Here is a 21,989-nt window from a genome sequence, read left to right on the forward strand (position 1 = left end):
TCTCAGGGTGAGGCTACCAAAGGGATATTATTGAGTGGCCATAAGGGTAACCTATTTTGGAGTCCTAGTGATTGGGGTAAGAGTGGGGAACAATAATGTTCACAGTGTCCTGGAGCCTAGTGTCAGGAGGACTTTCTTAGACTTGTTTTGAAGCTATTTAGTCCTGGCATCCTCTAGTATAAGGCCAACGGGAAAGCCCAGGGATCAAAGGGACTAAATGGAAACTCCTAGGAGCTGGCAGAGTTTCTCTGAACATGGCTGGGGCCTGGGGAGGTGGGAAAAAGTTAAGAAAGAAGGATTAACATGCATAAAGGAGTCAAATGAGCTCTAGGTCCAAATACAACTAAGTGCCTGAGAAATGGAAGGGGCAATGGAGAGAAGGCTGAGAATTGAGGTCATCCTGACCTTGGGATGACCTCTTAAAAATGGACAGAGGCAATGGTGCCCCCTAGTGGCCAAGGATAAGTGGAAGAATGCAGCCTAAACTTAAATCCATTATCAGTAAACCAAACTCTTATTTAATGGGTAATAGCTAAAATTTATTGAATGCTTAATATTTACAGATACTATTTGAATGTGGTACATGCATTATCTTAATGAATCCTCACAACTCTAAGGGATGTAGGTAATATTAGTATATCTACAGAGGAGGAAGCCAAGATTTAGATAAAGTATCCTGCTCAGGGCCATAGCTTGCTACTGGCATTGCTAGAATTCAGACCTAGGTTGGCCTTACTCCAGAAGCTGTATCTTAACTACTAGTTACTTTATATGGTGATGACTGTAAATAATCAGCTGCAATTCAGGAAGGGGACTTTTGAGTCATTGTTAACTATCTCCTGGCACATCAGTTCAGTGTGTTGCTATATTTAATGATATTTTAAAAGATAAGACTACAGTCTTATTCATCCTGTAAAACCTTTGTACCCTCATACCTGAAATACATGATAAATGGTGACCCTCCCAGAATGCAAGTAATAAAAGTAGGAGAGACAAACATTTAGCACCTAAAATGACCAGGGAGGTAGAATGGGCTTCTTACAGGGAATAATCAGCCTGGAAAAATGACTGAAAAGAGGACATAGTGCTTTTTTTACTGTATATTACTAGACTCAGAGAACACATGTTCAAACTTGAAGGTAGTTTTCAAAGAAATAAAAGAAGTACTACTTTATATAGCCACTGGGGACTACATGGAGACTCCTTTGGCCTAGCGATAAGATTGAAGCCGTGGCTCCCCCGTCCCTCTTTGAGCTTGGTTTCTTCACTTGTAAAATGGGAGTAACATCTAATATTTCTTAGAGTTGTAACAATTAACTAAGTGTGTGTATGTGCTTGTTCTGAGTATTTAACATATACTAGTTCTTTTCCCCTTGCTGCTCATCTTTGTCCTGTATTTAAAGGAATCCTATTCTTGTTCTGAATCCTTTTTACAGCAAGAAATCCTCTAAAAGTTATTTTTAAAGGACTAGGTTTTCACATATACAATTTCCTAGTCACACCTGGATCTCATTTAACACTGTCTTTGGGAAAGTTTCTTTAAATTCTAACATTTTACTGATAAACTCATTTAGAAGGCATCTAGAACTTTAGGTGTAACCAGATATGCAAGGTTGAGTGTATGCTCTACCAAATACTGGACTAGAATAATTTGTTATAGTGAGCCTCCAGAAAGGTTCAGATAAATTCATGGATTCCTTGTGCTACCCTGGGATATGAATTAAAAGATATGCAAAGAATATCCTCCTGGCTTTCTGAGGATCAAGTCAAGGATAATAATGTCCACTCTTCCTTATATGAGACATGCCTGTGTCCCAGTGGCTGGAGAGTTCTGAACAGCTATACCTTGACAAACCAGTGAGGTGTACCCCAGGTAATTTATTACTGGTTAGTATTAAACTTGTTTTATTTATTAAAACTTGTAAATAATTTGCTTTTTTGTAAATTAAAACAGTTTCAAGATCCCTATAAGAGCACTCTCACTTAGGCTCTGGTAAGTTTTCCGGTGTCAGAGTAAGAACTTTTTAGACACCAAGCAGGCAATGGACAGAATCCTGGGTATACTCACAGGGATATGAAGCATGTGAACATTATTTACATGCATCACAGAAGAAATAAAGGTTAGTAACAGCTAATGTGGAAAACTATTTGACAGCATCTCTTATGACTGATGAGAGAAGAAGGAATTAGCACCAGACCCTGAGTTTAGTTGTCAACTAACATCAGGGTGCTTACCCTGGGCTAGTTAATTGTTAGGTTTCACAGGGATTTGTGGTATGAGAAAGCTTTGTGACTATATTCAATCTGTGTGCCAGGGCTTAGTGCAAGATCTTAGGAGGAAAAAAGACTTAAAGGAGAAGCTACTTCACAGCTATGTTAGATCAGACTGACACTTGAGAACACTAACTTATAGATCCAGTTTTGCCACTAAATATAGAACTTCAGGACCTATGATTTCTCTAGGTCTCAGTCTCCTCATCTGTAAAATCTGCAGAGGTAAACTAGATGACCTCCAAGCTCCCTTTAGCTTCTAAAGAGCTTAGTTTAAAAAGTCTTTGAAATCGAATAAACCTGAAAAACAGGTGTTCTCCCCCTGAGGCTTTTCTGGGGCCGAAATGTTCCATTCCAAACCCTGAGACAGCCACACCTCAGCATGAGGGTGTTTGAGAAGCTCCTCAGAGAAGGTATCCTTTATATTTTCATCCCTATGCCCCAGTACAGAATCTCTACCCACAAAAAGTGGAGACAGACTTATAGTCCAGACTGACAATGCCTAGTGATGGAGATGATAAAATGTATACTTTAGTGTTGCTGTTGGCATCAAATCTGAAAGCTTAGGCCACCAAGCAAGGCTTTTCATTAAATACCATTCCTTACCTCATTTCTCCCTATCTGACAAAGCCTTTCCTTTTCAGCTGAGTTGATCACATCCATTTGCTCCCTCCTGTCTGCTCTTGCCGATCCCTCCATCTGGAAGGGTAGGGAGGGAGGAATGATCTATTTCCTTCAAGACGAAGCTCTGTCTTACCTTATGTTTCATCAGGATGAATACAAGAAATTTCTAGAATCCTATACTACCATACACTTATTTCCTAGCTTATTCATAGAGGTTCCTCTTCTTGCTATAATTAGACTCTAAACACGTTATGTTGAATAGGCACCAAATCAATGCTTATCTAGTTTGTGAGTCCAGCAGGAATCTCAGATGGCAAAAGAATGAGAGCTTCAGGCTCCTCCTACCATTATGCTACATCGTTTCCAAAGCTCTTCCTTCTCTTTTCTTTCCAGTCTGGAATCCCCTATTTTCAAGCCTAATGTAAGGGCCGATTCTGGGCATGAAAAGACAACACAGTTCATACTTTTGGTTTCATATTTTTTCAGTTCATTTCAGTAAAAACATAATATAAAAGGCATTGCCACCCTCTTCCCCTCCTGGGGGTGATCCATCAAGCCTGTCATTCTGGGCTGCTCCAGTGGTTCATAGCTCATCATGTGATATATGCAGGGCATGGTCACAGAGATCTGCAAATAGCACATAACAGTTTGAAAGAAAATGCCACTCTCATACTGATATATGCCACTATCAAGAAAAATACTTCAAAACAAACAGACACCCCCCCCACCATTTTTCAGAGCATGTGCTTTTAAACGAGAAAACATTCTTATGTCCTCTCACTTGTATCTCAGGTGAGGGAGCCTCAAATTCTGAAAGCTGACAGAGAAGGGAGAGAAACAACCCAGGCTTCTACGCCATATGTAATGGAAGTCGAAGCTTGAGCTAGTTTCTGAGGATTAGGTTGGGGGGTGTTGTTAGGAGGGTACTGGAGGAGTGGGGGTGGGACACACGCTAGAGAATGTGCCAGGTTCCACAGGGCTGTGAGGACGGGAGGTAAAGTGGCAGTAGCTTACCTGTTCGCTTACTACAAAGTTTGTCTTTAACATTGTCAGCCTCTCGGGAAAAGAATTCAATGAGTTCATCTTCATATTCCTCCACAATGCTCTCACACTGTCAGCCCAAGGGAGAAACGAGTAAGAGAGGACAACAAGAGGAAGCCTCTGGTCTCCACCTCCAGAGAGGAGGACAAAGACATTAACCCAACTTTCCACTTGGGCTCTCCAATAACTCCCCTAATTTCCAAGAACCAGCTGCCCACTCCCATAGCTTACCGCAAACTTGAGGGTGCCGCTGATGTCTGAATCAATTCGGATGCCTTGTAGATCCAGTTCACTGGATTCTCCATTCCGTCCCACTACACGCACGTAGTTCTTGCGGTGGGTGGAAGGGTCTATCTGTTCCCCATACTCCTTCATCCGGTCACACACCTCCTCGAGCAGCTCTGTGAGGTGGGCCTCTGAGCGAGCATAAGGCACCTAGAAATGTCCTCAGCCTTGGGTCACATTCTTCTACCTCTGTACATTAGTAATTTATTTCCTTACTTTTCCTTCCAAATCTAGCTCAACCAACCTATTCTAAAAAGCCTTCCCTAATTTAAAAACAGTATGATTTGTGTAGTTCTGATATATGATCTTATTTTACTTCGTTACACGAGCCTCAAAAATAAAATAGGTGTCATTAGCTCCAAATTACAGATAAACGGCCTCTTTGATTAACCCTAGTCAATTATGTGTTCTCTCCGTTTGAATTCCCTTCATTTAAAAAATTTTTTGAATTCCTTTCATTTTTTGGGATGTAAGGTAATGATTTTTTTTGTATTGAAATGCGACTGATACCTGCCCTCAGTGGGAAAGCATTAGAGAGGTAGTGCAGGCTTTGAGGATAACTATTAAAGCATTTCACAAGGATCATAACCATAACGTTTCTCAGATGCTCACTAGGTACAGGTTTATGTCATGTGTGTTATGTTTTCAACTAAAATAAATTTCCTAAATATAAGGATAAGACCTACCTCTTTTTCGAACGAATGTTTGTATGTATACCATACTGCCGTAGTGAAAACACAAGTCATGTGGATTAAGGATATGAATAAGGCGGCTAATCAAGGTTCCCTGTCTGCTAACAACTTCTACAGCAGAAACAAAGTATTAAGGTTTGGAGCCAGGAAGCAAGTGCATAGGTTATAAGCCTCCAGCCTTTTCCAAATGAGACAGCCTAATCTTTTAGACACTTCTGTGGGTCAGTGTTTTCTTCATTTCTATTAAACTAAGGTCCTTCTTTAATCAGTTAAGTTCTCATTCAAAGATTGAGTTGTTTTGCAGGGGGGAACAGTCACAGTTACCTCCACCACTGACTGGCTGCCATCTGGATTGATTCGGAAAGAGCCCATCTGAATGGTCTTCTTGGGATCCACCCGGGCAATTTCCCACTCTAGTTCATCCACCAGAGCCCTGCAAGCTGGTGCAAGGGGAGGGAGGGGGGAGCAGAGAAAAGAATCAACCCAGGGATTTCCATTCATCCTTTTCTCAGGTCTTGGATCCCATGCCCTCTCAAGGCTCTTTCTCCCCCACCTCCTTTCCTCCCATTTCTTCTTTTGTGCCTTTACCTCCACAGTGTAGATCCTGGCTCCTCCGAGCCCAGGCAGTTCCCAGCAGGGCCCCTAGAAGCAGGGCCAGCCAACCCCAGCCTTTCATCTTTAGCGTAATGGGGTTGCTCCACCTGGGTTTGGATTGAAATAAAGCACAGGTGTGAGGAGCCGGCTCCACTCTCCCCTGCTACCTACCCCCCCCCCCCCCCCCCGCCACCCAGGCCTACAAAGGCCTCAGTGTGATCTGGCTCTACTTTCCAGGAAATAGCCGGGACACAAAGGGGTTCCTCTGTTCTGGCGCTCAAGGACCCGGATTCCCAGGGGCGGTGGGTGAGAGCTCAAGCCCGGAATTGGGGCTCAGCCCCAGACACTACAGGTGAGGCCCTAGATGTCAGGACTTAGGCGTCGGCTGCCTAGGACTCACAGTCCTATGTGGCAGCTACGGATCGGTGGTTGGCGATTAAACAAGGACGACAAGCACAGAGGAGCTGCTGGCAAGGAGAGTAGATGATTCTGGCCAGGAGGTAGCGAGGTAGCTGACTGGCGAAGAGCACTCAAAAACTGAGGCCTATTTGGACCCAGCACCGAAGATCACTGCATCCCTAACACCAACCTATAAGTTATCCCCCATGCGGACCAGCCCCCTTTCTAAAGACCCCGCCATTGCCTTCGCTTCTGTCCATCCCCGACCCTCAGTGCCACTCGCATCCATCCCACCTCTGCTCCCAGGGCCGCCGCCGTGGCCCAGGCGCTGGAAGACAGCCGGATTCTCACTTTAGCTTCCGACCCTACCACCTGGCTGCGGGGAAGCGGGGCTGTCCAGGCTTCTCCAGAGCGCTCCTGCGCTTTCTAGACGCGGGGTGCCCCGGAGACCGCCTGAGCCAGCTCAGCTCCTCGCACCCTAAGCGGACAGCTAAGCAGGGCTTGGATGCGCTGTAGTATGAGCCCCACACCGAAGACCGACCCCAAGCCCGCCCCTCCAAACTCTCGCGCGAACAGGCAGCCTAGGAGCGGCTCCCAGGCAGCGAGGACCCCGGTGGCTCTCAGGACCCAGACTTGCGTGGCGAGCAGCTCCACGTGACCACTAGGGGCCAGCTGAAGAATAGGAGTGGCTTGAAGCAGGGACAGAGCCCGACGTGGTGCATGGAGGCTGTCAAGCTCGCGCTTGCCAGTCTAGGTGGGCTGGGACCTTCAAAAAGAAAGGTGCGCTGCTAGCCACTGAGAAGCCCTGGTTTCAGTACCGAGAAAACTACATCTCCCAGGAAGCACCGCAGCACCACACAGATTCTTTGGTAGTAACTACACGTTTTAAGATGTCCTGGGACCTGTAGTTTGTCAGCTTCTCCAACTCCCCTTTTACACATTTAACAGGGAAACCATACTGTACGTCTTAAAAGAATCCGACCTTAGGCTTCTACGCTGCCACAGCAAAGACATAACACTGCCCAGGAGAGACATAATTATACTCCTTCAAAATCCTTAACTTTGGACTCCAGAGCTTTACTTTGATTTCTAGGTGTAAATTTGAAAGCCTTAGTGTTTTTTACCAGTAGTAACGCCAACACAAAGGAGATGAGGGCTGAAGTCAGAGAACCACACACTGGCACGTTTCTAATGAGATAGATGACACATAATAATATTTTTGGTTTTATTTTATAAAACATGCAGTTTAAAACAAAATTTTTAAAAAATAACAAGAAAACAAGACTTGGGACAGGAGAGTGGATGGAAGACAGATGCTTCTCAGCTGTCAGCAGGAGTGAAGCCAACAGCCAAGCTTGGTCTAGGACCCAAAGGCCCTTTTGGCAATGATGATGTTGGCAACACTGGTTTGCTGGGGCCACCAAGACCCTAAATGTTGGCCCCTCCAGGCATCCCTCAGGCAGAGACTTGAGCTAGGTCTTGAACTATTGTTGTATCATGTCATTGTCTGGGACTTCAGTACTTACTAAGTAGGAACTGAAAAGTTTTGGTTCCAGGAGCTTCTTTGCCTGAGTTAACTACCCAGGATATTTATTAAGAATGCTAATTATTTTCCATCTGGGTCAATTCTAGACTGTTTCTCGCCCACTATTCTGCAAAGGATGAAAAAGGAATCTGGCTCCTAGACCCTTTGCAACAATTCTGCTGCATTCCAGTTCTATTAATAGCACCATCTGTAGACCCTGAGCAGGTCCAATTCTGGAAGTAGACAGGGTATAGCCAACTTGGGAAGCCATCTCCCAGTTCTTGGGCCACAGAACATTGAAGGGAGAGGGAGTTGTTCATTGGGAGACGATGAGGTCAGAGCGGCAGCACTGAGGAGAAGACAGCTGCATCTGTCAAGAGGCAAAACCAAAAGCATTGACTCTTAAGGTAAGCAGAGAAAAAGCACCTAGGATACTTCTTATGAAGGAAAAAAGCAAGAGAAAAAAGGGCATGGACCTGCTCCAAACATTTCAGAATTGGGCAAGAGGAGGTTAGGACCAATAGAGAATTTCAATAATAAAATCTGTTTCACTGAATTTTGAGAGGATTAAGTGATTTGTAAAGTGTTAAGTGCTTTACAAATATTAAGGCTGGGGTAGTACAGTTGTTAACATCATGTCATTCTTACTATGGTGGGTGTAATTTTCACATATGCAATCAAAACCCCCTAGTCTAGTTTCCCCTGTCCCATCCCAGGCCTTACTCTTGGGACTTGTCTGGCCCTCAGGCTCAGGCACCTTCCAGTCCATCTTTCGGCCTTTTTCGTAAAGGCCCTTGAGCACTTTGTGGAAGGACTCAGGTTCAGTGCCATTTTTGCTTAGTTCCAGATACTTTCGGTAAAGCTGAAGAGCTGTGCGGGCATCCTCAATACTGTCGTGGGTCTCCCCTTGAATCTTCAGGTCTGGGGGAAGTAGAGGTGGAATAGTTTGGGACCTAGCAAAGGGAGGTAAGAACATGTCCTCTACTCACATCCCCAACTCTCAATAAACCGTAATAAAAAACCCGACTGCCCTTACGAGAAAGAGCCACACATCATCCCTAGTGCAGAGAAGGGATCATGAAACTAATTAAATCCGTCAATAACTCTCACCACTAACTCAGGGTCCTGCCTGCTCCCCTTGGTCTGTTATACTTTTTTACGTTCTTCCTGAGCACCACAAGGGCCTCCAGGGCAGAGCAACTCACCTAGAAAGTACCAAGCAAGGAATCGCAGGGAAATCATTCGTTTTCGGGGCATGTGAAATAGATAAACAGTGTCAAGGACTTGGTCCTTGGGCACCTGCCAGGGACAAAAGAGTAGGAGGCTGAAGGTAGGGGATCCATAATTTCCCATTTTCCCAAACGCATGATGTATACCCTGGAGGGACCACATGCAAAGAAGACTCTTAAAAAAGCCCTGCCCGAACCATGAGGTTGATGACCCGGAAGTCCTTCTGCAGACCATGACCCACAAACTTGACTCCAATGTCTATGAGAAAACGAAGCTTTAAATAGGTAGACTTCAGAGTTGTGAGGTGCTTAGAGGAAATCTTGGCATCAAGGTCTCCTGGCTTTATCCCCGAGTACTGAGTCAAGTAATCCACCACCTAGGGATAGAGAAAAGGGCAAGTCGCCCAGGAGGCGAGGCGCACAGTTCCCCCTGCCACTCTTCCCTGGGTTTTAGGGCACCCTGTATAAGCACAGGGCTTGTTTCATTTGCACCTCCAACATCCTAATACCTGCTCCTGGGTAGAAATGTAGTCATCAATGAAGGGGATGCCCTCATTGGGTCCCTGGCCCCTAACGCAGGTAATCCTCGCTACTGACATCTGGCTAGGCTTGATTGTAGACTTGGTGCCATCACTGCGCAGCTCTGCTTCCTCCTACGTGGAAAGACTTAGTAAGAAAACCAGAGAAATGCTTATGACTCCTAATATCTTCAGAGTTCTGTTCCAACACCCCACCCTTTTGGTCTTGGTTACCTCATTAAGGGTGACAAACTCAGCGTCTAAGCCCACCAGGTCCCCAACCTGTGGCATCTCATTTGGCATCAGTGGAATAAAGGTAGTATGTGTTTTCCGCTGCTTCCGTGCTAGTGAGGCTTCAGCCAGTAGAACACTTGCCTCAATAGGGTTCTTGACTGGAAGGGAGAATCCAGAACACAGACAGCTGGGGAAAGGGAAGGGACCAGGGGAGGGAAGCCAGAGTGTCTGACTACAGACCAGGTCTACACTGTGTTCCCTCAATAATCCAAGCACGTGAGTAAAAAGATCATGTCTGACAAACAGAGGAGATAGATGGAACAGGTCAAATCAGAAACTGATCGGGAAATATGCTAAGAGAAAACAAAAGTCAACAGACAGGTGAGAATAAGATTTTCACTTTGAACTTTAGCTTAGAAAATTCAGAAAAATAAAGTTACAGAGAAATTATGGCTTAAAGATACTAAAAAGGGATTTAATAAGGAGTTTATTGCCAAAAAAAGGAGAGACCTGCACTTGGGGATAAGAATGGCTAGGCTCAAAATCATAATCTTAGCCATTCTGATCAGACTTCTTCTCCATCACCTCTTCCCATACACCCTCAGGATCTCCAGCTTCTAAATTTAAGCCCTGAGGAGCAGAAATCTCTTTACCTGGAAACTGATCACCTGGTAACACTGATAACCAATCCTGATCTTAACAAGCTATTTCTCAGAGCTCTTCCTGAAGACAAATCTAAACTGCCCACACCCTTGGGTCTACTTTGTACCACTTACTATTCAGGTTGTATTTGGAATTAAGATTCCTTTTGATGTAATAAAGGATAGCAGGCACTTTCCAGTTCATGTCAAACTGCACAGCTTCATGCTAAAAGAGAAAAAGCACTCAGTAGCCTACATATATGCCCCCTTTCCCTTCTTTCCCAAGTCAGAGAGAAGACAGGACTCAGGTGCTATTTTTAGCTCTGCTAATGCTTTTTATTACTGAGGACCCATCCCTCCTTCCTGAATCTGCCCGGCATTCTCGGGCACTGAGGATGAGGATGCTAGGAAAGGGGGAGATGAAAGGGGGAATGGAATGTGTTACAACTAACCTTATCAATAGGTTCAATGAGAAAGTCATTGAAGAGATACCACTGCTGGTGGGTAACGCCCTGTGGAGATACAGAGAAAGACTGATACCAAAGTGATGGCTGAACCACTCTGGCTCAGACTCGAGATAAGGACAGACCTGGGACTCCTTTGTGGACATCACCAGGAGTGTCCCTGCCCTGTATTACCTCACTCACCTCTTTGCGCTGGTGGTAGGTCTCTCCAACTTTGATGTGAGCCACCAGGCTGCCCCCTGTGCGTGAGTCCAGGATGTGTACCACAGTAGCCATCAGGTCATACACATAGACACCATGCTCCTCCTCTGCCCTGGCTGGGCCCCACTGTGAGGGGGGTACCCAGGCTGCTAAGCTAAGTTTGAGGTTGGGGAAGGAAGGGGAAGGGGGATAGAGGACAGGGAGTTTGGGGTATGGGGACAGGGGACCAGGGTAGGGACTCTCCATCCTAGCCCATCTGTGACTCCCAACCCTGAACTGAATCACTCTGGAGAAGCCCACAACTGGTGAATTACTAGGCCTTATTCCTCTTTTTTCCTATCCTAAGTTCCACCTTCCCCTTGCCCTGCTTCTGCCCCGAACTTTTCTCCCTCATTCCCCCTCCTCTTCCCAGTTTTTCAACAACCTGCATCTCATCCCCATCAGTCCAATTGCAAACATCCAGCCCTTTGTTCTTAGTCATCTTCATTCGAAGGGAGAAAGGAAGCCAGACATTCTTCAACTCCTCAATGGAGGGACACATCAGCATGCCCTCTGGACTCCCTAGTTCCTTCCTATCAGGATGAAAGAATTAGAAATTTGTCCTGAGGAGATCTAGCCAGTGACAAGAGGAGCCACTGGGTAGCTCAATCCTGTGAGTGCTCCACAGACAGTAACCTACCAATCAGCCAAAGCAAACTCCTTGCTCTTGGAGATCTCCCCACCATGCTTTTTTATTGCCATCTTGAAGGCAACCTGAACACAAAGGAGAAAATATCCAATTCCTCAGGAGCATCAATCATACATGGAGGTCAGAAGAGGAAGAAAACTACAAAGTACTCCTAAAGGTCCGTTTTCAGCCCCAGTCCTTACCTCAGCCTGCATTCTCCAGAAACCAGCTTCTTTCAGGCTATTCACCTCACAATTGATGACAAGAATATCTGGCAGATGGCGGATGTTGCGGGTCTGAATCTGAGAAAATAAAACAAACGAGGAATGGCAGGGAGCCTATAGGAAAAGAAACCCCAACAGGAACAGGTAAGCCTGAATCTGTATCCTCAAACTAGGGTTCTTCCCACTCCCCACAGATCTCTGGATGGCAGTGCTGACCCAGCCAGTCCCAGATGAGACCATGGCCAAGTCCCCAACATGGCAGGACTCTAGTCCAGTGCAACAGCCCACTCACCGTGGGCTGGTACTTCTCACAGTTGTCACACCAGGCCTGTGTATTCTGCTCCAGGCAGATGCTTCGCTTCAGCACCTGAGCAAAGTCACAGTTCTTCCCGGTTTTATCTGAGGGGAAACTGAATGCTTCACTCCAGGTCCTCCCTGTACCCACCATTAGGTCCCCAACACCCTTTCCCTGATGTTACAGGACACTCGGGGGAGCCTCCCCAACCCAGCTGCGGGGTATACCACTGTTGCTACCCTCAGGGTAGGAGAGTGTGAAGAGGAGGGTGGATGAGGCTCGCACGGTCTCACTGCCACAGCGGCAGAGGCTGCAGTTTTCCATCTCACAGCTGAACAGCTGCCCGATGACAGAGTCCCCCGATGAGCAAAAGCTGCTAAGAGTGAGGAGGGCAGTATATGCACACTGAGGGATTTAGGAGACCCAAAAGTCACCAAGGGGCCTGTCACAATGGCTTTAACTATTCCTGTCCCAATTCCATACCTGCCTCCAGCACCTCGATAAGCCTGGGGTACTTCCAGCTCCTGCATATCTTGATGCAGTTGAGTGAGGATGAAGCGATTCCACCTCTGAATGAGCCTGGCCAGATTGCCCTTGCCTGAAGCCTCATCCGAGTCAGCCAGAATCAGACCAAGGGCTGAGGCCTCAGGAATGGTGCGGAACGCCCGAAGAAAGTTACTGCCCTGGAATCCAGGAAGTGTGTTGGTGAAAAAGGGTTATTTTCTCTTTTGTGGCCATTTATAGAGTGCTGCCCTGCCTACTGTCCACCTCCCTTCTGCTTTATTGTCCCAGGTCTCCAGGCACTGACCTGACAAGGGTCACCTCGGGAGAGGTCCAACATGTGGAAGAGGAAGCCCAGTTCGCATGCCAGGCAGAATTCCTTTTGGCAAAGGTGGTTCTGGATTAGACAGCGAACAGGCTCCAGGAAATAGAGCACCTGGAGGGAAGAGCAGGAGAAATGATGCAGGCAACTGTGCAGAGGAAGAGGGATGGGAAGGTTAAGAAAGCCGGTGGGGGGGGGACAGGGTATAGCTCAACTGGTAGAGGCATGCTTAGCATGCCTGAGGTCCTGGGTTCAATCCCCATACCTCCATCAAGTAAATAAATAAAAACACTTCATTACTTCCCTCAAAAAAAAAAATTTAAAAAGAAAAGCCGGTGGAGAACACAAAGCAGAAGTCCACTGAAGAAGGAAAGTTTACAGGAGACCTGAAGACCACGGGGCAAGAAAGAATGGTAAAGAAAGCTAACGTGGGCTTGTTGGGGGGTCTGAAAAAAGAGTAAGGGTTGTGGGCCACAGGGAAGAAGAAAAGCAGTAGGCGTGTTCAAGCCGCAGGAAGACCCAGGCTTACCTGGATCATGCAGTTGCAGTAGGCATTGGGGATGTGGGGCTCTAATCCAGCAAATAGTGTCTTATTGTAGTGTTTGAAGTCAAAGTCCTCCAGCCCTAGCTTGGAGTATTTGATGGTCACCTGAAGCAGAAACAGTCTGAGCAAGATGAAGATGCCCTCTGAATCCCTTAAATCTTTGCAGTAGCCATAACCTTCCCCAAAACCTCCTTCCTGAGTTGAGTGATAGGTGAAGACTTCTTGAATGAGGCCTTGAATCCTTCCCCATATGACTCTCCTTCCCTGGGAAACTTTCCCCACATCCCAGGGCTCCTTCCTTGGTATCCCCCAGCACCTTGCGGTATTTCTTAGAGACCATGTGGAGATGTGGCTCCTCTTCCCGCCCTATGGGTGACTCAGTGACCTGGCTGAAGCTGTCAAATTCACTGTCGGACTCCTTGAGTCGGTAAGGAATCTAGGGTTTTTAAAAAGAGGTATCCTCATTGGCTGTATAATCATCTTTGGTTTCCCCCCACCTTTATCTCAACATTGAAAGAGTCACCGAGTCCTAAACCTTCTAACTTCACGGGTTTTCAGCATCCACTGCTTCCTTTTCATTCCCGCTGCCATTGCCCTATCTCATCACAGCTGGACCACGGCGATGGCTTCCACACTGGGCCTCCACATTCACTCTGTCCAGCATACCACCACCAAACTCACTCTCCCAGAATGGCCCTTCTGCTGCATCACTTCTTCCATATTCAAGGCTTCACAATCAGGCCCTTCCCAAACTTCATCTCTTGCTGTTTCCCAATACTAACAGCTGCTCCAGCATAGTCCCCGTCAGATGCACCTGACGATAAGCCTCCTGAGACCTTTACTAACACCATTCTCTCATCTTGAAAGGCTCCCCTGTTACTGTCTACCTACCCATCTCTCACCTTGCTAGCTCAACATCCACCTCTTTCAGTATGCTTTCCCTGACCACTGTAGCCCAGAGTAGTATCTTCCCTCTAAATAGCTCTGGCACCGAATGCTTCTAACATTCCTTTAGCATTTAACAAGAGTAAGTAATTTCTGTTATGGATAGGCCTTATCTTCGCCAACCAAATACTGAACTTCTTAAGAGCAAGGACCCTATCTAAGTCTCTGAATCCTTGCTAACACCTCATATAGTACCTTCAATTCAATAGGCTTCAAAAAAATCTTTTTTGACTGACTAAAAAAAACTACTGAGGACTACTAAAGGAAAAAGACAGAAATGCCAGTGAGTTGAGGTGGAGGCTGACCCTCTTCCCCCCTGAACATACCTGATTGCGCAGCCTGGTGCGGGGGTTGGGCGCATAGCCAATGAAGCCCACCTTCTTCATGGTGCGCAGAATCTCTGCATCCACAGGGGGTGCTCGCCTGTAATGCAGTACAGTTCTAGGGCTTGAAGGTAGTGGTGTCTGCCCATCCAATCCCCAATCCCCAAGGGGCCAGAAAAAAAGAAAATACTAAAGCTAGGTAAAAATAAGGAAAGAAGTAGGATAGTAACAGAGATCACAGAGAACCCTGGTGTTTCAGCCCTTCCCCCACCCCCCTTCTTTGGGCCCAGAGATGAGGTACAACCTGGGAGCCGGAGCAGAGTTGGCAGCAGGCCAATCGGAGAGAAGTGTGTCAGTGGTGAGCGGGACAGGGATGAGGGAAAGAGGCAGCAGGTCCTGGCTCCAGTCCAGAGGAGGCAGTGAGTCCACGAGACAGGGCAAAGCAAACTCGGTCTCACGGGAGTAGGGGTTGAAGGAAGGTTCGGGGGAATCAGTCCAGAGGTGCACACAGCCCTCAGAATCCCCAAAGGCCAGGGCCTGCTTGCTGGCTGACACATCAAACGTCATCAGCAGAGGCCCCACAGGATTCACATGAAAGATGTCCGCTGGGTTGGCCAGGCCTGTGGGCTCACAAAACTGGCACTGCCCTAGGAGGGAGGAGGAAGCCCACTGAGCCCTGGAAAGTGAAAAGGAGCCATCCTTTTATGCCCTTCCTACCCTCTTCTCCTGGTATCAAGGAAAGACAGGCCCCCAATCCATGCTTAGAGATAGGAAAACATATTATCTGATGCCTTCCCATAAACCACAGGGGGATTTTCTATCCAGCAAAGGGCAGTTCTGAAGTTGTTTTGCCTGCTCCACCTTTTTTTTTTTCCTGTGTTCTTCACACCCAGGGAGAAAATAAAAGCTATAATCTCTGAGCAAATCTAAGTGAGACCCTGAGACCTCTCAGAAAGGTTACTTTCTCTCCAACAAAGAAATTCCAGGGAGTATACTCTGGCGCCTTCTACCCGCTCCTTCAACCCCTTCATACCTGACTGGGAGATAATAGCGAGACGAGAGGTATATGTAGGGATGAAGCGCAAGAAGGCAGGATCCACGTGTACTTGAAGTGGCGTGATGGCACGCATCATGCGCAGGTCATACACCTTGAGGAAACGGTCACAGGCCAGGCCGGTGAGGCGGCTGGAGAAGCCACAGGCAGCCAGCAGGTTGCCGTGCACATCAAAATCCGACAGGCTCCCTGAGAAAGCATCAAACTCATGCTCCACCTTAAAAGTACGGAGGTCTCGAAGGGAAACCTGAAGAGTTGAGAACTTGGTTATCTGCCAACGCTGTTATCAGGAAGAGGAACTGACATCTACCTAACCCTGTGAGGCTCCTACTAAAAGAACTAAGGTTCTAGAATACAGGCAATTAAAGCACAGAAAAGGCAAAATGAGAAGCCAAGGGCTGGAAGGGACCCTAAAGAGAACTCTCATTTATCCTGTTGCCTCCAAGGTACCCATTCACAACAGAAAACATCAGGCTGGAAGATAATCTTATAGTGTAACATGACTGAGAAGGAACTCAATTCATTCCTCCCACCCCTCCAACTAAAGCCCCAGAATTGAGGGAAAGACAGAGCCCAATCACGTATCTGTGAAACAGGGTCCTATGGTGGGAGGAAAAATGGAACTTCGCCACCTTGCCAGATGTATGGCCACAGAAGAAGAAGCGATTTGTCTGCCTCATAATAGTGACTCCAGGCGTCTCAACTGCATACTGGGGAGGGAAGCGGAAGGAACCAGTGAGAATGATTCTTCCCACAGACCAAAGGAACAGAAAGGTCACACACACATCACTGGCGATTCCAGCCCGGGTATACTCCCCACTAACAACCTCAGGCCCCGCCTGGGTCCTGCGTGTACCTTCTGAGTCTCCTGGACAGTGTTAAGGTCAATCTCCAATATGTGGTTCTGCAGCCCACCAACAAGCAGAGTGCTGCTGTCAGTCAGCAGGAGACTGTGCATATCCTCACTCTCATCCAGCCTGTGGGAGAGGAAAAGCTGACGGGCCAGAGTCTCACAAGTTTCCAGTCGTTTAGCCTTCCCACTCTATGAGGGACCCTCTTTCCCAGTCCAGAAGTGAGAAGCCACTCACAGGTAATCAAATATAATGAGACCCCCACGGGTCATATACTTGAGGTTGTTCTTTGTGAGAAAAAGGATGCCATTCTCCAGGCTCTGGATCTGCCGAATGTCATCACTGCCATTGACTTGAAAGGATGAGTAGCGCTCCAAAGCTGGGCCAAAAAATGAAGTGGCATGGCCCTGTAACAGATGAAAAGATGAGACACCTTGAGTGGAGGGGAAGGGCCATCCCAGATACAAATCAGAGACTGGACGTTGCTCAGTTTTTCTCCATTCTTGCCTGGCCTTTCTGGCTGGCAGTGACCAAGGTATAAGGCTGGGCACCAATGTTAGTGATAAAGACACTGATAATATTATCTTATGTTTGTTTAATACTTTACAGAGTACTTTTGTAAACTCTACTTCATTTTATCCTCACAATGACCCTGCCAAATAGCTAATGGCTCAGTTGGTTAAAACAGTGTTCAGAAGGTCAAGGACACAGGTCCAATCCTCTATTGGCCAGCTGGCTTTCTTATGTTCCACAGTCAAGTCTAAATCCATGTGGCAAATGTATACGGTGGGTCAGACTACAGCAGAGAGAATGTGAAACTCATTCCACCCTTGGCTCCTATGACATCATTCACTCCTGGTTTCACTCCTGACTCTTAGCTCATACCTTCTCCTTATGTGCAACCCTTATGACCACTCTTGAAATATGGCTATTCCCAGCCCACTATCTTCTCACTCTACTTGGTCTTCTTAGGTAATCTCACCCCATCTCAAGTTTTTAACCTTTCATCTTAAAGCTGATGAATCCTAATTTCCTTCCCTAGCCCGAACCATTGCCTCAAGCTTCAGACTTACACATCCAAATTTCTACTAAACATCTCTCCTTGGATATCCCATAAGAACCCCAACTCCCCACATCCTAAATCAAATTCACCATTTCAATTCTTCCTAATTATATTCCCTATGGTACCATGATCTAGCCAGGAGTAAGTCACTGGTAGCTGACTTAAGTCTTATTTATTTACTTCCTAAATATTTCCCAAATCAGTTCTCATGAATAAATCTCTACAGTGCTTCATTCAGGCCTCCATCGTATTTTATGTGAATTCCTACAATATCCCACAAACTGACTTGAATCCTGACCCATCCCCCTTAAGTCAAACTGTATACTGCTACTTCAGCACTCCACCCAAAATGCAAACCAGACCTTGCCATTCTGGATAAAAATCTTCAGTGGACTGAAGGCTCAAGTCCAAGCTCTTTTAACACAGCATATGAGGCTTTCCAGAACGTTCTCCCCCAGAAATCAGCATGGGTTCCTCTCTCCCTTCTAGACGGGATTAAAATAGACATCCTGGCCTACACTCTGGTCTCTACTCAAATATGACTTTATCAGAGAGACCTCCCCTGACCAACTACCTAAAATAGCAACATCTCCCACCTTTCAATATCTCAACCCTCTTACTCCACTTTATTTTTTTTAAGGATATTAAGCAACACCTGATGTATCATAAAGGTATTTTTGTTGCCTTTCTAAATGCTTACTCCAAACTTAGACCCCAAAGCAAGGTCTGGCACCTATTAGGTACTCAAAAAGCACTGGTTGAATGAAGACATGTCTAACTCTTTAGCTTCAGCTTACCATCCAATAAACCCTACTTGCTTGTAGTTCCCACACTCTTCAATCACCCTGCTGTGTAATACCTTGGGAATCATTGTTTATCCCACTGTTTTTGCCAAGAGAGCATTTCCCCCTCTTCTTGACCTGACTCCTACTCATCTCTCAAGACTCAGCTCAGGTGTCACTTCCTTCTGGAGATCCTCTGATCCTCTGCTATGCTCACCAACACCCAGTACATATTTTCACACTGGTATTTACTAGTTTAAATCCTAAATTCATAATTATTAAGTGAAACACTTTAATTTCTTATCAATGCCATAAAATTATCTGTTCATGTTTTTCTTCCTCCCACCCCCCACTGTCCTGTGAATCCCTTGAGGGCAAGGATTATGTTTTATTCCCACTTTATTCCCTGGGCCTAGCCTAGCAGTAGACACTGCCTATTGAAATGAATGTACTACCAAAAAACTTCATTCTTTCCAATGGAAAAACAATTCACACCCTATGGTAGGTAAATTAATAAACCAAGGATACCATGCTATTTCTTAAAAAATCTTTGGGCTCCCTAGCATACTGGCAATACAGATACACATTTTAAAAAATTAACAATGATAACTGCTCTCAGAGACATTAAAATCAGCCAGAGAAGACAAAATGATTCCATGTTGCAGAAATATGTGTTAAATGTTATATAATTATAAAAATGGAATACAGGAGGAGCATTAGAGACCGGATTTGTATGGCTATAGGCTAACTGATGGGTACGGTTATCAAGATAAATCAAAGCATGGAATGGGCAAATTGTGGTAGAAGTGGGATGCCTTCTGAATAAGAACACCTATGTAACCCACCTCTGGATCCTGTGACTCCCTCCTTCTCCCTCCACTCCCCTCCTCTTGGCTTGACTTAAGAGACCCAGGTAATTCTTGTCACCTCAACTTAGTTCTGGCTTCCTATAAAGCAGCTGTCCTTGGGCTAAAACCAGAGAACAGACCTCCAACATCTCCTTTCAGACCTTACAAAGGGGTACAGTTCTTACCCCATGGCTTCCCACCCACAGCATCTCCTCGTGCAAGTCAAAGTGGGAGACGGAGACAGGCACACCCACTTCAGCCACCACACTGTGCAACTCAGAGTAGACACCTTCCATTATGTGCACTGACTCCTGGACAGGAAGAGCCTCTAAGGCCACTCCCTCCGGGTCCAGCTCCACATTCGGTAGCAGACTTGGGTTCAGGTGGGCATCCAGGACAGGATCCAGGGCAGAATGCATGGCCGGGGCATATTCTGCCAGTCCAGGGTCCAGGCTCTCGAAGTTCATGATGATGATGATGATGATGATGATGATGGCAGCAGGTTAGACCTGTGTCACACCCTCCCTTGCCACAGCCCCTTTGGATGCCTGACCCAACCTTCAGCAGAATAGCACCAGTGGACCTAGAATGGACATCCTGACCTGCAAAGGGAAAGAGGTAACTGAGTCAGGGGTAGGACGAGGTACTTGTATTTAGTGTGTTCTAGGTTTTACCAGCAGGAGGGAGATGAAGCAGGCAGATGTGAGAATGCTAAGCAGGGGATGAAGCAGGCAGGAAGGGGATGGGAAGTCGGGTAGAGGTAGAACTGTTGCCCCTTCCTCTTCTCCTCTAGGCACTCTGTACTCCCCACCACCCCATAGCTAACTTAATCCTTGACTTCCCTTTCACCTCCCTTCAGGCCTCCCACTTGCCTGGTTCATTCCTGAACCAACAGTGGAAGGAGCAGCAACTGCAGGGGTAGGAGTTAGGTAGAGGGAGCTAAAGTGCCTGTTTCCCAGAATTAGGGGTGGGGGTGGGTGGTTGAGAGGTGAGTACAAGAGAAGTCAGTTTCCTAGAATCCTCTACAATGTTACCCAGGATTCTCCAAGGGAAAATAAGAATGGCCATCTACCCACAATTGGGGCGGAGGTGGGGGGACGTGATGGAAATAGCTAGTTACCCAGAATTCTCTTGGGGAACCAGAAAAATCAATTACCCATAATTCTCCCCCGGCGGCAGCGGGGAGAGGAGGGATTAAGGTAGGGGTCAGATGTGTTCCTGGGATGTTTACGGGGATTGGGTCATTACCAAGATTTCTCCATGGCGGATATTTTGGAGCGCGTGGAATTAAAACGAGTAGGGGGAGAGCAAGCGCCGTCAGCTCCGCGGGAAATTCCAGTTTCCCCAATTCTCCCCCGCGCCTCAGGTTCAACCAAACTCTACGACGGAAAAGACGGCGCACTCCCAGTCTCAGCTTCCAATCAGAAAGGGCTAGGGGCTCACCTCAGCCAATCGGAAGGAGCCAGGTACAGCGCGCGCGCGCAAACACCCCCCCCCCGCCCCGCGAGAAGACGTATGACGCGGAAGCTGGGCAGAAACGAGCTACGGGACGCAATTGAGGACAAACGGAGTCCGCTTCTGTCTGTGTTTGGTCTCGTTAGACAGTAACCTCTTCTCTTCTAGGCCTCCTTTGAACAAAATTAGCCCCAGGCTTGGAAGCCGACTCTTCATGCTCCCTATAGCTTTAAAAACTAGAATAAGGGGAGCCCAAGCCAAAGCATTGGGAATCGACTGCTGGGTATTCCCAGTATGGCCCAGTCCACCCCCTCTTCCTGTGGTGCTCTTGTGAGCGCTCAGCCACCTCCGTCTCTGTTACCCCCGAAACTCGCCGGCATTTCCTATCATTTCCAAGCATGGGAGAGAAAAAAGGAAGCGGGAGGCAGCCTCCTAACACGGCCCAAGTAGATGCATCTTTTACGGTTTGAAACTCCCATCTGTGATTATTCCCTCCTTAGAGGCCCCGGTAATATTTTCAGGGAACGGGAATCCTCAGCTATCAAGTTCCCCTAGCTCGTGGAGCTGGACATTATTCCCCAGAGGGGCAGAGCAGGGCGAATTTAGATACTTGCATTCCCCCAGCTCTTAGAAGTTTAGCGTCAACACTAGCTCTGAGGAATTCTTGGAGTCTATCTCTGAGCTTGAACTGCTTTGGAATAGATCCAGGTTGTTAGATGTCTCTGGGGCTTTTTAGCTCAGTTTCTAAAGGCCACAGAGAGGGCCTTTTTGGTGAAAGGAATTCCTTATAGAGGATACAGTTTTAAAGCATTTCTCTCTCAATAAAGACTGGTAAATAGACCTTCATAAAAGAATCCAATAATTTAAATTTCCAGGACTCAGACAGGTCTTAGGCTTATTCAGAGGTCATAGATGGAGAAACACCTTAACTCAGAAGGTCTCCCAAACTCAGCTGACTTCACAGGTCCCTAGATTTAAAGTCTCCCAAAAAGACCAGTGCTGAGAGACAGACAGTTCATCTTTAGAAATGTCCATATTGAAGTCGCAAATTAAGAAAGAGGTCACACTGAGAGTAACAGGGCCTGAGATACCAAGGATACCTGGGCTAAATGAGCTGCTTTATTAAGATGCTGTGTTGCCTTACAGAGTCCAATATAATGGAATGACCAAGAATGCAGGTTCTGAAATCTGCAGTACAATTTTGGCCACTTAGTAACTCTGTGATCTTGAGCAAGTTGCTTATCTCTGCATCTCAATTTCCTCATCTGTAATATGGGGATAATAATAGTACCTATCTCATTGGGTGGTTGTGAAAATTAAATGGGTTAATACGTGAAAAGTGCTTAAATCAAGTACTTGGCATAAAGTGAGAGTTGGGTATAAGCCATAATTTTAAC

The 21,989-nt window shown here is 46.5% G+C and overlaps 2 protein-coding genes and 1 long non-coding RNA gene across 6 annotated transcripts; 1 reads left to right on the forward strand and 2 right to left on the reverse strand.

Moving 5' to 3' along the window:
* Nucleotides 1–3,356: 3,356 nt before the first annotated feature.
* On the reverse strand, nt 3,357–6,715 carry LOC102544650 (protein canopy homolog 2). The gene is made up of 6 exons (XM_006218580.2): nt 6,201–6,715; nt 5,502–5,614; nt 5,238–5,353; nt 4,168–4,371; nt 3,910–4,006; nt 3,357–3,522 (listed from the first exon to the last, which is right to left on the reverse strand). The coding sequence occupies exons 2-6, from the start codon at nt 5,587–5,589 to the stop codon at nt 3,479–3,481; spliced, it is 549 nt and encodes a 182-aa protein (XP_006218642.1). The 5' UTR covers nt 5,590–5,614; nt 6,201–6,715; the 3' UTR covers nt 3,357–3,478.
* Nucleotides 6,716–7,117: 402 nt separating this feature from the next.
* Nucleotides 7,118–20,541, reverse strand: LOC102544921 (poly(A) specific ribonuclease subunit PAN2). 3 transcript variants are annotated; one of them, XM_006218584.4, is made up of 26 exons: nt 20,386–20,540; nt 19,323–19,739; nt 16,682–16,851; nt 16,450–16,570; nt 16,226–16,303; nt 15,573–15,840; nt 14,844–15,186; nt 14,543–14,639; nt 13,588–13,707; nt 13,257–13,376; nt 12,713–12,841; nt 12,388–12,587; nt 12,144–12,277; nt 11,902–12,008; nt 11,589–11,687; nt 11,398–11,471; nt 11,143–11,290; nt 10,701–10,844; nt 10,506–10,565; nt 10,189–10,279; nt 9,413–9,570; nt 9,170–9,313; nt 8,858–9,037; nt 8,637–8,730; nt 8,155–8,352; nt 7,118–7,801 (listed from the first exon to the last, which is right to left on the reverse strand). In XM_006218584.4, exons 2-26 carry the CDS (start codon nt 19,602–19,604, stop codon nt 7,767–7,769), a joined length of 3,594 nt encoding a protein of 1,197 aa, XP_006218646.1. In that variant the 5' UTR covers nt 19,605–19,739; nt 20,386–20,540; the 3' UTR covers nt 7,118–7,766. The 3 variants fall into 3 exon arrangements, with proteins under 3 accessions (XP_006218646.1, XP_006218645.1, XP_072828553.1); XM_006218583.4 differs by having other exon boundaries at nt 12,144–12,280; XM_072972452.1 differs by lacking the exon at nt 7,118–7,801 and having other exon boundaries at nt 8,210–8,384; nt 12,144–12,280; nt 20,386–20,541.
* Nucleotides 9,547–17,740, forward strand: LOC116282787 (uncharacterized). Of its 2 annotated transcripts, XR_012078215.1 has the most exons (5): nt 9,547–9,793; nt 11,506–11,753; nt 12,697–13,140; nt 13,561–13,698; nt 15,433–17,740. It is a non-coding gene; the product is annotated as an uncharacterized lncRNA (long non-coding RNA). The 2 variants fall into 2 exon arrangements; XR_012078217.1 differs by lacking the exons at nt 11,506–11,753; nt 12,697–13,140; nt 13,561–13,698.
* Nucleotides 20,542–21,989: the final 1,448 nt, after the last annotated feature.

Source organism: Vicugna pacos, chromosome 12 (assembly GCF_048564905.1).
Source record: "Vicugna pacos chromosome 12, VicPac4, whole genome shotgun sequence".
NCBI lineage: Eukaryota > Metazoa > Chordata > Mammalia > Artiodactyla > Camelidae > Vicugna > Vicugna pacos.